The sequence below is a fragment of the Hyaena hyaena genome, unplaced genomic scaffold, assembly GCF_003009895.1.
Source record: "Hyaena hyaena isolate Hyena2069 unplaced genomic scaffold, ASM300989v1 scaffold_156, whole genome shotgun sequence".
Taxonomy (NCBI): domain Eukaryota; kingdom Metazoa; phylum Chordata; class Mammalia; order Carnivora; family Hyaenidae; genus Hyaena; species Hyaena hyaena.
The window spans coordinates 2,361,841-2,373,199 of NW_024080788.1; the positions used below are offsets into that span (position 1 = coordinate 2,361,841).

Sequence of the window (11,359 nt, forward strand, 5' to 3'; positions counted from 1 at the left end):
ACCAAGCAGGGACTCAAACAGTGCATTGTATTTTCATTTTTACTTTATTTTAAAATGTATTTATTTTGACAGAGAGAGAGAGTGTGTGTGCATGCAAGTGGCACAGGGACAGACAGAGAGAGGGAGAGAATCCCAAGCAGTCTCCACACTGTCAGCACAGAACCTACCGTGGGGCTTGAGCCCCATCAACTGTGAGATCATGACCTGAGCCTAAATCAAGAACCAGGCGTTCAACCAACTGAGCCACCCAGACGCCCCAGCAACTGTTTTTTTAAAATGTTGAAAGCGTTTATATAGTAAATAAGATTTAGGAAAATTAAAAATTTTGAACTACTTTCCTGGTTTGTTTCATTCAAATGGTAATATTGTAGAAAAGTTTGGAGTAGATCTTATAATAAAATAATAATATGTTTGTTTAAATTCTCCTCCAAAATAGTCACTTTATCTTGAGAGACTAGATAATTGCATATTCTCAGTTTCTTGGTTAGGAAAAATAATTCATATTTTTATTTCTTAGGATAAATTAGATAAAGTATTCCTCTCTGGAGGATTCTGGTAGGAGAAATATATAAATCTTGATTTTCAGTAAATTTTGAGACTCTTTTGTTAGAAATTCTAAGAGTAATTAACAAGTTTGACTTCACCTTCCCTATAATTTTCACCCACTCTTTGACTTTCAACAAACCCATTGTTTATAGATTGTTTCTTCTGGCAACCCTACCGTTGAGAACTAATTTTAGAAATGGAGAATTCTTTCAGAAAGGGAAGAAATAGTAAGATAAATTGCTGTAAGTTTGGGATTATATGCATAATAGTGCATATAATGCATAATAGTTCATAATCATAAAAAGCTCAAGGTCTGAAGCACATAATAAATCCTAGTAAACTAAACTGATTTACCATAGATGAAAAAATTGCTATGCTCTTAGTTCAACGGGTCATTTCATCTGAGAGGAAGGCCCTGTGAAAATCAGGAACAAAGTTGACAAATTTCATGGATTGGTCATGGTGAGCAATATTGAATTTCATGGTTTGTCACAGATGAATAGAAAACTCTTAACCCCCCAATGCATTTGTAAAACAAATAAATTATTATCAAAGATTGGATATTTTGATAATAATAATGCAACATACATTCATTATTGTTAACCCATGGCCTTTTGATTCATTTTTTAACAACTATGCAAGTACTCAAATCTCTGTGATTTGTGCATTAGATATTGCACTGTAACCTCATTCAACAATTTAAATTGCTAATTTCAACCAGGATTACAGAACATTTTACACCAAGCACCACCTCTGGTTTTTCTTAATATAAAACATAGATAGCTGCATTGCCTTTAAGCATGAGTAAAGTCTAGCTACGTTCCTTTTTAATGTTTCTCAGTTCATATAAATTTTCACAAATTGTATCCATTCATGTTGATTTAAATGTTATGACTGTTTTCCTAGAATAGCAATGTAATCTTTGAAATATATTTTGCTTTATATTGACAAAGAATATCTACAGGGCGGCATGTTCTCCACCAAATAGGAAAAAATTGTATGTTGCAAGGACCCTCTTGACTTATTGAGCTTCTTTTCACAGCCAGGGTATGAAATTGTCATATTATTAGTATTGAGGAAAAAATGTATCTCTAGCTCACATTTAAAAATTAATCTGTGCTTTGAGGAATTGGTGAAAAGTAACAATCAGATGTTCATCGTATTGAACTGGTGAAAAGTAACAATCGGATGTTGATAGTATTAAATTTTTTATAAACTGTACCTGACATTTGTCACTACATGCGATATGCCTTTTTGGAAGGTGACTGCTTTCTTCCAAGTAGTTCTGACAGATAAACCGAATGTATTTTCCTTTTTAGGAGTTTAGCGTAGGACCACTAAATCCCAGGGCAGGAATACATGATTTTAAAATCTTTTCAGGAAGAATGAAACCTGTTTGCAGAAGTGTGTTCTCTTTTAACTCTCCTTTGTAGATTTCTGTTAGAATGTTATAAAAGGAGTACTTTAAGTTTGTCCTCCAGGGAAGGAGACCTGCTAAAACATAAAATATTCACCGTGTATTTTCCAAAATGCCTATTGCTTGTAGATCTTTCATAAAGGCAGTTAAATTGCACATTCAGAAGTGTACTCAGTGCACACTCGCACACATACCCAAACACAGTTTCATATGTTGCATTAGAATGTTAATTTTAGGGGCACCTTGGTGGCTCAGTCGGTTAAGCACCCGACTTCAGCTCAGGTCATGATCTCGCAGTTTGTGGGTTCGAGCTCCATGTCGGGCTCTGTGCTGACAGCTCAGAGCCTGGAGCCTGCTTCCAATTCTATGTCTCCTCTTCTCTCTAATAAAATTTTTCATGTTAAGATTACACTTATTTACATATATATAGCCACTGTCCCCAGTGTTACATTTAGTAACAGGGAAGGATGATTTTCAGTACGAGTGTCAACATACCGGGCAAAGGCCAGAGTTATTGGAAATAGGCCAGAATATTGACCACTAGGACAAGAACAGCAGACCTATCTTGGGATTCGCATGGTACACTAATATGGCTTTGAAGAACTAAATTCCAACATATTTCCATGCTGTGTCTATCGTTTGGTTTCAAACCAACACTAGATAGTTATTTTGAGGTTATGGTCTTAGCCTTTAAATTTACTTATTGGTTTTAAATTATTTTGCCATCCCTCACACAGCAGGGCTAAAATTTCATTTTTCATATTTCTAGAGTGCCTGACATGCTTCAAAAACAGGTGGTTACTCAAAATGTTAAGCATAGAGTATGCCTATGTAAAATATTGAGCATATGGTCATCTGACCCAGCAGTTTTACTCTTAGGTATATATGTAAATGAAGCAAAACTGTATGTCAGTACAAAGATTTGTACACAAGTGTTCATAGCAGTTTTTATAATATCACAGAGGGAAAAGAGCCCAGATGCCCATCCGCTGGTGAATGGACAAACTAAATGTGGCATATCCATACAGTGGAATATCGTTCAGCCATGAAAAACTATCGAGTGCTGACAGGTGCCGCCTACCTCAGGGCTGAACCTCAAAAGCGTCTGTGAAGTAAAAACAACCAGACCAAAGAGAATACATATTGTACAGTTCATTTTACTAGAAATTTCCCAAATAAGCAGTGAGGGACAGAAGATAGATTAGCCGTGGCAGAAAGGAGGGAAGAATGGGTTGAACCTGCTGATGAGTACAGGATCTCTTTGGAGGCTAATGAAAATGTTATAAAATTAGATAGAGGTGACATTTACACAACTCTGTGAATGTAGTAGAAGCCATTTCATTGTAAACTCAAAATGAGTAACTTTTGTGGTACATGAATTAGATACCTTAATGAAGGTGTTAAAAAACGAATGTGTTTGAATAGAAATAAAAATTTAAATTATTAACATGTAACAGAAAGTGGCAGGATGCAAAAGGATTCAGAAAGGGAAGTTAGTTGGTTTAGCCATTTTGTTTAGATTAAATGACCCCCCATTATTCTCTTCCTCTAACCGTTGCTTTTGAGGAAACTTTCTGCTTTTTTAAGCCTAAAATCAAATAGCATTATATGTGATTCTAATAAAGTAATAAGGTAAAACACTGGTGAAGAGCTGGTCATGACCTTGGGAGAACGCCCGTGTCCTGAGTCTTTGACTAGCTAGCTCTTGCCCTTTCTTCTGGGATCCAGTCTTGTTCTGCCTCACCATCTGTCCTGTTCTCCACCTGCCCTTTGGCTATGCACCATCCAAGATCGCTCGTCACACGTGGCCCCTGGAATTAATCTTCCTTGCCATGATTCATTGTTTTTTCTTTTTTCTTTTTTTTTTTTAATGTTTTTATTTATTTTTGAGAGAGAGGGCATGAGTGGGGGAGGGACAGAGAGAGAAGGGAACAGAAGATCTGAAGCAGGCCCTGCGCTGAAAGCAGCAAGCCCAATGAGGGGCTCAAATCCACAAACCAGGAGATCATGAACCGAGCTGAAGTCAGATGCTCAACAGACTGAGACACCCAGGCGTCCCATTCGTGTTTTTTTAACTGGTGTCTGCTATGTGCCTACAGTTTGTCCAAGCATTGTGCCAGTCATTTTCAACTTCAAATCATCATTTTCTAACCTCAAAGAGTTATCTTCATCATGAGAAATATAAGAGAGGGGGCAGGAGAAATGTGAGGGGCCATAATTTATTCTAAGTATCTTAACCTTAATTTCTCTCACTTAATGGCATTCATGCAACTACTTATGGTCCCAGGGGGTAATGCTGGTTTATGAAAACAAAACAATAACTCAGAATTGTGTTTAAAACGGTGAAGTAGATGGGGCATCTGCATGGTATCTTTGTCAGTTAAGTGTCCGACTCTTGATTTTGGCTTAGGTCCTCATCCCAGGGTAATGGGATCAAGCCCCGTGTCAGGCTCCATGCTGGACAGGGTGTGTGCTTGGGATTCTCTCTCTTCCTCTCTCTCTGCCTTCTCCTCTGTGGGCATGCATTCATGCTCTCCCCAATAAATAAATAAATAAACATTTTTTAAAAATAAACAAATAAAATGTGAAGTAGATTGAATTTGGTTCTCTCTACACATTCATGGTTAATTGTGATTTTAGAGACATCAGGAAGGCTTGCGTGTCTTCATTGTCTCAGATATTCCAGTGCTATCTCTGTAATTCAATTTCAAACTAATTCTACTTCTGAAGTTGTGGTCTCCTCTTGGTACTTTAATTTCTGGAGTGTCTCCAGTGGCTTAGACACTGTGGTAGACACAGAAGTGAGGTGTCTGGCCTGGCCCCTCTATCCCTATGAAACTCGCATCCCTGGGCTACCTCAATTCCATCCTGGAGATTTAATCCATTAGCATCATATTATGAGACATATTTCTCCTGGGCGGGCAGCCAAAATCAGGGTGGCACAAGCAAAGCATAAAACCCAACTAACTCTTTTTAGCTTATCCGTTGTTCTCACTTTTGATATGCGTTGGATTTATGTCTTTCTAGCAGCAGCTGGCTGCATAAGCCCCCCAAAGTCAATCAATTTTGTTAATGAAGAAAGGAAGGAAGGCAACAGACTTGTACATCACAGACCCACAAGAGACTGAATCTGGGGCAGAGGGCCCAAGTGGCATGCTGTGAGGAACGCAGAGTCTGTCTGATGTTAGCGAGAGAGAAGGGGCAAGGGTCAGCTGATGCTGGAGGAAGGGCAAAGGCAAGGAATTTCCCCCAATTCACTTTTTTCCCCCCTAAGCAAAAACATCTTTACAGTCTGCTAATTTGAAACTGTGAGGAAATGTATTTTTCTTCAACCTATGGACAAGTACTTATTTTTAAAACACTCTTTAAATTTGCTGTATCAAAATTCTTTTAAGTCTTGTGGAAAATATAATTCTGTGGCTCGTATGATTGTATTTTATTCTCCACTATGAATTATTTAGAGCATCCTCTCTTTTAAGTGTATACCAAAACATCATTAGAGGTTATCTAATAGCCAGCTCATCATTTCATTCCCCCATTGAGGCTTGTGGGCCAATTTTCACCCTGTTATACTCTCCAGAATAATGACACTAATTTGGGATCTTGCTGTGGAATTAAATGCTTATACAGACCCCACCCCCTCTGAGACCATAAACATCTGCCATAACATTTCTTATAGCCAAATAACCGTACTATTACCAGGATGACTGAGAAACCAATGAGTGGAATAAAAGAGTCTAGGTACTGGCAGAAGTGTTCTGGGAAATACTGCTTTGCCAGTGGTTTGTAGTCTAAGAAATTTTGGCACTATTCCAAACAACCATTCCATTATTCTTAGATTCTCCATTATTGTTTTCTAATCTCAAGGATGTAACTGTAATTAGGCAACCATTTAGACTATGAGATAGTTGTAGACCTTCTTAAGAAGCATTTACAACTGTTGTTATCATACTGATAACGTGTTACATATGTTGGTCCCTTATTATGTACATACACTTTCTAGATCCTTTAACATTTTCTCAATCCTCACACTGACCGCGTGAGGTGACTATTATTATTATTTTTTTTTACCATTTTATAAATGAGAAAACTGAAACTGAATGAATTGTGAAGCCACATTACATGTCCACTAAAGAGCCCACCCAAAATATAAATTCAGTCCATTTGGCCCCAGAGCTCCTGCACATGCCCATGCACTGCCTGGGCTGGCAGTGAGTAAGACAGGAAATTTCTTAAAGTAGCAGGGAAGACTTACTACAAGGTTTGAAGGTAGAGCACTGTAGTGACAGAGAGTACTTTCTAGCTAAGATCTCCATTTATTTCCTTTATGCAAAGGGCTCAATGACATAGGTGGTAAAATAGCCAGAGGTTAGGATACCACAGCCTCAGGTCCCTACTGGTCTTGCATCAAGGCCCTCATCTCTTGTCCCCTCCTTTTCCTCCAGCCTGTCTTCCTATGAGGTCTCCTTTCTTTCCAGATCCCTTGCTGTATCTCCTCTCCCGTTATGCCAGCACTGTCCTTTCCTAGCTCCCTTGCTAGTGCTTGTCCCTTCTCTCTACCCTTACTTTCTTGGCCTCTCCATCCAGAATTTGGAACACTGCCGGTGAAAGTCACTCAGCTGGCCGTTTTTACTCTCTGACAACTCCAGTCTTTGTCTTACCTCTGGGTGGTTTTCTCTTCCATCCTCTTCCATGTTAGCCAAACCTTCCGCCTTGCCCCATTCCACTATTTGTAAGCAGACGGCTTTGCCCCTGTTCTTTTCTGAGAAAACCTAGATCATCATGAATGCACTTTAACTTCTCATTTCCATTTATAATAATGACCTTGGTCCTTACTCACCTCTAAATTCTTTGATGATCCATGTGTCTCTTTTCGTAACCAAAACAAATCTTTTCACCTGAGCTCTTGATCACATTTAGCTCCTACTCATGGCCATAGTCTTTTAAATAGTCTTTCTCTCTTCTGGCTCTTTCTCCAAAGATTCTTTTATATTTAAAAATATTCTTTTAGGGGCACATCTCATTCTTGATCTCAGCTCAAGTCTTGATCTCAAGGTCATGAGTTCAAGCCCATCATTGGGTTCTGTGTTGAGTGTGAAGCCTACTTTAAAAAATTCTTTCTTTATTATTGTTTCCTTTCTAAAACATAGTTTTCACTCATTTTCTGCACTTTTATACCTACCAGTCATTCAGTACACTGCAATTGCCCTCATCATGCTAAACAAACAGCATGGGCCATGTCATCCATGCCCACCCCGTTGCTAACTCCAATGCTGTCCCTACATTCAATTACCCTTTCTGCAGCTTTTATCACTAGTGGCCATTTTTCTTCCCTTGATTTCCCTAACATCACTTTCTCTTGGTTCTTTGCCTACGTCTCTGATTATTCCTTCTTGGTTTCATTTGAGTGCTTCTTTTTCTCACTTCACCCTTTAATTGCCAGTGTGTTCCAGACCATCTATTCTTGACCAACTTTTCCTTTTACACTTTCTTTGGGTGAATTCACCCATTTCAGTTGTTTTGCCATTATTCTACTGACTTCCACATCAACATCTTCCCCCTAGATATCTCTTGTATATGTTACATCAGCAAATCTAAGTTTCTATTGGATATCACTCAAATGCCTGCAGCTCCTTCAACATATCTGAAATTAAATAAAATGCCTTCGAATCATTCCATATTTCTCTTAAGCCTTAGCCCTTCCCCATCTCCTTTCTCCCTGTGCCATCTCCAACCCCATCTCTTTAGGGAATGAATATCGTTAACTCTATTAATTTTATGTTTTTTATATTTGTCTCCTACTCCCTGTCTCCTCTGCCTCTTACTTTGGTTTAGGACATTGTCCTCTACTGAAGTATCATCTTCATCATCCCCCTGCCTAGCTTTGATATCGTTGGTTGAAACTCCACACTATTGCACAAGTGATTTTTCTAAAATATAAAATAGCTGATAGAATTCTCATGCTATAAACTGTTCAGTGATTCCTCACTGTTGTCACAAAGCCCATACTCCTTAGAAAAGCTTCTCCTAGTATCCTGACCTAAGCTTCTGCTTGGTTCACACAATGTAATGTAGAGATTGGAAATATCACAGCCTCATTTTGGAGCATATTTAGGAATTTTTGTTCTTTCTATAGTTTAGTAAGAAAAAAATATGGCTTTCAAAAAAGAGATATATTATAGGGCACCTGGGTGGCTCAGTCAGTTAACACTCTGACTCTTGATTTCAGGTCAGGTCATGCTCTCCAATTTTGTGGGTTCAAGCCCCACATTAGGCTGTGTCTGACCGTGCAGAGCCTGCTTGGGATTCTCTGTCTCCCTCTCTCCCTCTGCCCCTCCCCTGCTCATGCTCTCTCCCTCTTTCTCTATCAAAATAAATAAATATTCAAAGAAGAGATATATTAAAGTCTAAAAAAATGTTGAAGTATATTTAATTAGAAGGTGTTCTACTTGGCAAGGCAGACTGGGGAGAGGCAGGTCAAATTTGGAAAATGTGAGAATACAAAAAGCAGGATATGGAATGAAAAGGTAGGAAGGGCTTTCAAAATGGAATTCTGTTCTACATATTATTTAAAGACACTGTTGTTCCTGTAGTATATATAAAGAGAGATAGTACCACTTCAAACAGTTCCACTTCTAAAATGTTCCCAGTTGTTATTCCGAACTCCATGTAGGCAAATATAGTCTCCTGTTATGATAAAAATTTTATTAACCTAGCTATCTACTGAAGATTTTATGTAGCAAATTCTTTCTTATTGCCTCAAGATTTATTGTTGACTTTGGGCCAACCCACAAAAATGTTATAGTCACTTCTCCAAAGATAGTTGTAGACCAGATATTCCGGCCAAATTGTTCTAATTTTGAAATCATAGGCATATATTTCACAGTTAAATTTTTCTTTATAAGCTCTCTGTAGGCTCTTAGGAACATACAGAATTAATTATAAATTCTCATTAATTGTTTAGTATTTCTAAATCACTTTAAAGAATAAAGAGAGGTATCTTTATGCTAAACTTTTTACATAAATGAAGCAAATATGACAAAATATTGACATTTATTGGCTCTAGATTGAGGAGGGAGAAAGAAATGGTATTTCTATCCTGTACTATAAACACTTATTTTTGACAAATTATATAATGGGAGTTTTAACATAATAATGATATTGTCAGACCTTTCTAAGTGTAAGGATTACCATATAGGGGCCTCTGAGTTACCTATTAACACAGATCCCAAGTGCATTAATGCATTGTCCATTCTAGCACAATATCATTTTGTGTAAAATCATTAACTTTGACTACTGAGTGAGAATAAAAAATGTTGATGGTCTTCATGGGTATTGTTTCCTGTATATTATGAAATAATTATTTTATTTCCCCAGGGCTTTTCAGCATGGCTTGGATGATTCTGCTTCAGATTCTATGAAACCAATTTTTAAGCAACCATTGCATTGGTTTTCTTGCATATCACATTTCTACCCTTCTTTACTCAGGTGAGAACCTCTAAACGCTTTACTATGTAAAATTTGGTAATTCATTTAAAGTTTGAGAGAAACTTTTATTCATCAAGGTAAATGCATCTCTCAAAAAGAACTTACAAATTTTTATATTATGTAGGTAAGTAAAAAGTATTACTTCTCTTTTTATTAGCTCAAGAATCCAAGATACAAACTACATAGTCATTCTACTAACTTATAGCTTTACTGATGTAATGGCAAGTTGTGAATTTTTGGAACTTAGTAGTTCTATTTTAGCTAATTGCTTAGCCAGCTTAAAATTCATCCTTTTTGATCTATTACTGGGGATTTGACAGTACAACAACTAATTATAAAATTAAAAAAAAAGACAGCAAAACTTGATAACTCATGTAACTAGAGCCTTAGGTAAAAGTTGAGAGAGAAGAAACATTAAAACTTATGAATAGGGCCTTTCACTTTTATTATTTAATTGACAGCATTTAAACATAAGGAAAATCATTTAAAGCATGAAATATACTTCCAGAATAATCTGATGACATTTGATGGCATAATATAGAATGTCAATTTGATTCTTTGCTGAATATATCATTGGAGAGTGCCTTGGCTTGGTATCTGTGAATAAATATATCATGTATAGCTGAAGGAGATATTGTTAATCCCCATACATTCTTGATTCATCTTGGAAATACCCTATCCGTGATTTCACTCTCTAAATTTACTGACTGTATCTCTCTCTCAAGAAACGAGTCCCTCCCAGAAATAAGGGTGTGTAAGCCTCCTACACAAAGTCTCCATAAACACAACAGCTATATCTTGTTGACCTATTAAGTGGCTCCATGTAGGTAATGAGGAATCCAAGATCAGTGACACATAGACTCTACCTTCAAGTGTATTGTTGTTACTTCACTTACAAATGAAACATTTTCACCATCTCTGATTAACTCCTTATGATTGATTCCTAGAAATGGAATGGCCTCAGTACCCTGTTGTCTCAGTATCCAGCAGGTTGCATGTAAATAGACTCTTATGTCATTGAAAAGGAAAGAGCTGACTCTAAAATTCATTATTGCAAAAATAAGAAATTAAACAACTGAATCTTTTACAATGTGAATTAAAAAAAAAAAAACTTGTCATTTTGATGAGTTCCCAAACTTCTAAAACTTTTTGTTCTCCATGCTGTCACAGTTGCTTTAATCTTTTAATATTACCACTTCCATCTTAATCCATAGCCATTGATCTGTAACCTATTTCCTGTAGAGTCTATATCGTATATATCCTCTATAGGTCCTAGATCTATACTCTATACTCTATAACCATCTATAACTTTAGGCATTGCTCATGAGACTTGCACCTTCAGGGTCAATCAGCCTAGAAAGAGGTCTGGAAAGTCAGCATGGAAATAGGTTTATCTTTCAAACAGCAACTTCTTATGTTTAACATCTTTCATTCTTCTATATATGAAGCAAGTATAAAGACTTTTCTTTCTCTCCCCTTATGTGTAGCAATCAGTCTACACTATTATCCTTCACAGACATCAGCACTTGAAGATCACTAATCAGTCCATAGTAGAAACACAGTTTGGTACGAGCTTTTTGGAGGACTTTTTAGTAAGCTCTGTCAAAAATCTTAAAAATATTTTTCGTCTTCTGAGGACTGATGGATGTGGGGGGGAGGGGGGGATGGGCATGAAGGAGGGCACTTTGGGGATGAGCACTGAGTGTTATGTAGAAACTAATTTGACAATAAACTATTTGTAAAAAAAAAAAAATATATATTTTTCGTCTTTATCCAGAAATTTATAGGAATCACTCATATGGATTTTTTTTTTTTTACAAATAGTTTATTGTCAAATTAGTTTCCATATAACACTCAGTGCTCATCCCCACAAGTGTCCTCCTCCATGCCCATCCCCCCTCCCCCCCC

The 11,359-nt window shown here is 37.1% G+C and overlaps 1 protein-coding gene across 1 annotated transcript in view; it reads left to right on the plus strand.

Annotated features, from left to right (window-relative positions):
- Nucleotides 1-11,359, plus strand: part of KIAA0825 (KIAA0825 ortholog) — a 357,903-nt gene that overhangs the window by 100,864 nt on the left and 245,680 nt on the right. Inside the window, exon 12 of the mRNA XM_039239394.1 lies at nt 9,341-9,451. Coding sequence (XP_039095325.1) covers nt 9,341-9,451 — 111 coding nt within the window. The remainder of the gene's footprint in view (nt 1-9,340; nt 9,452-11,359) is intronic.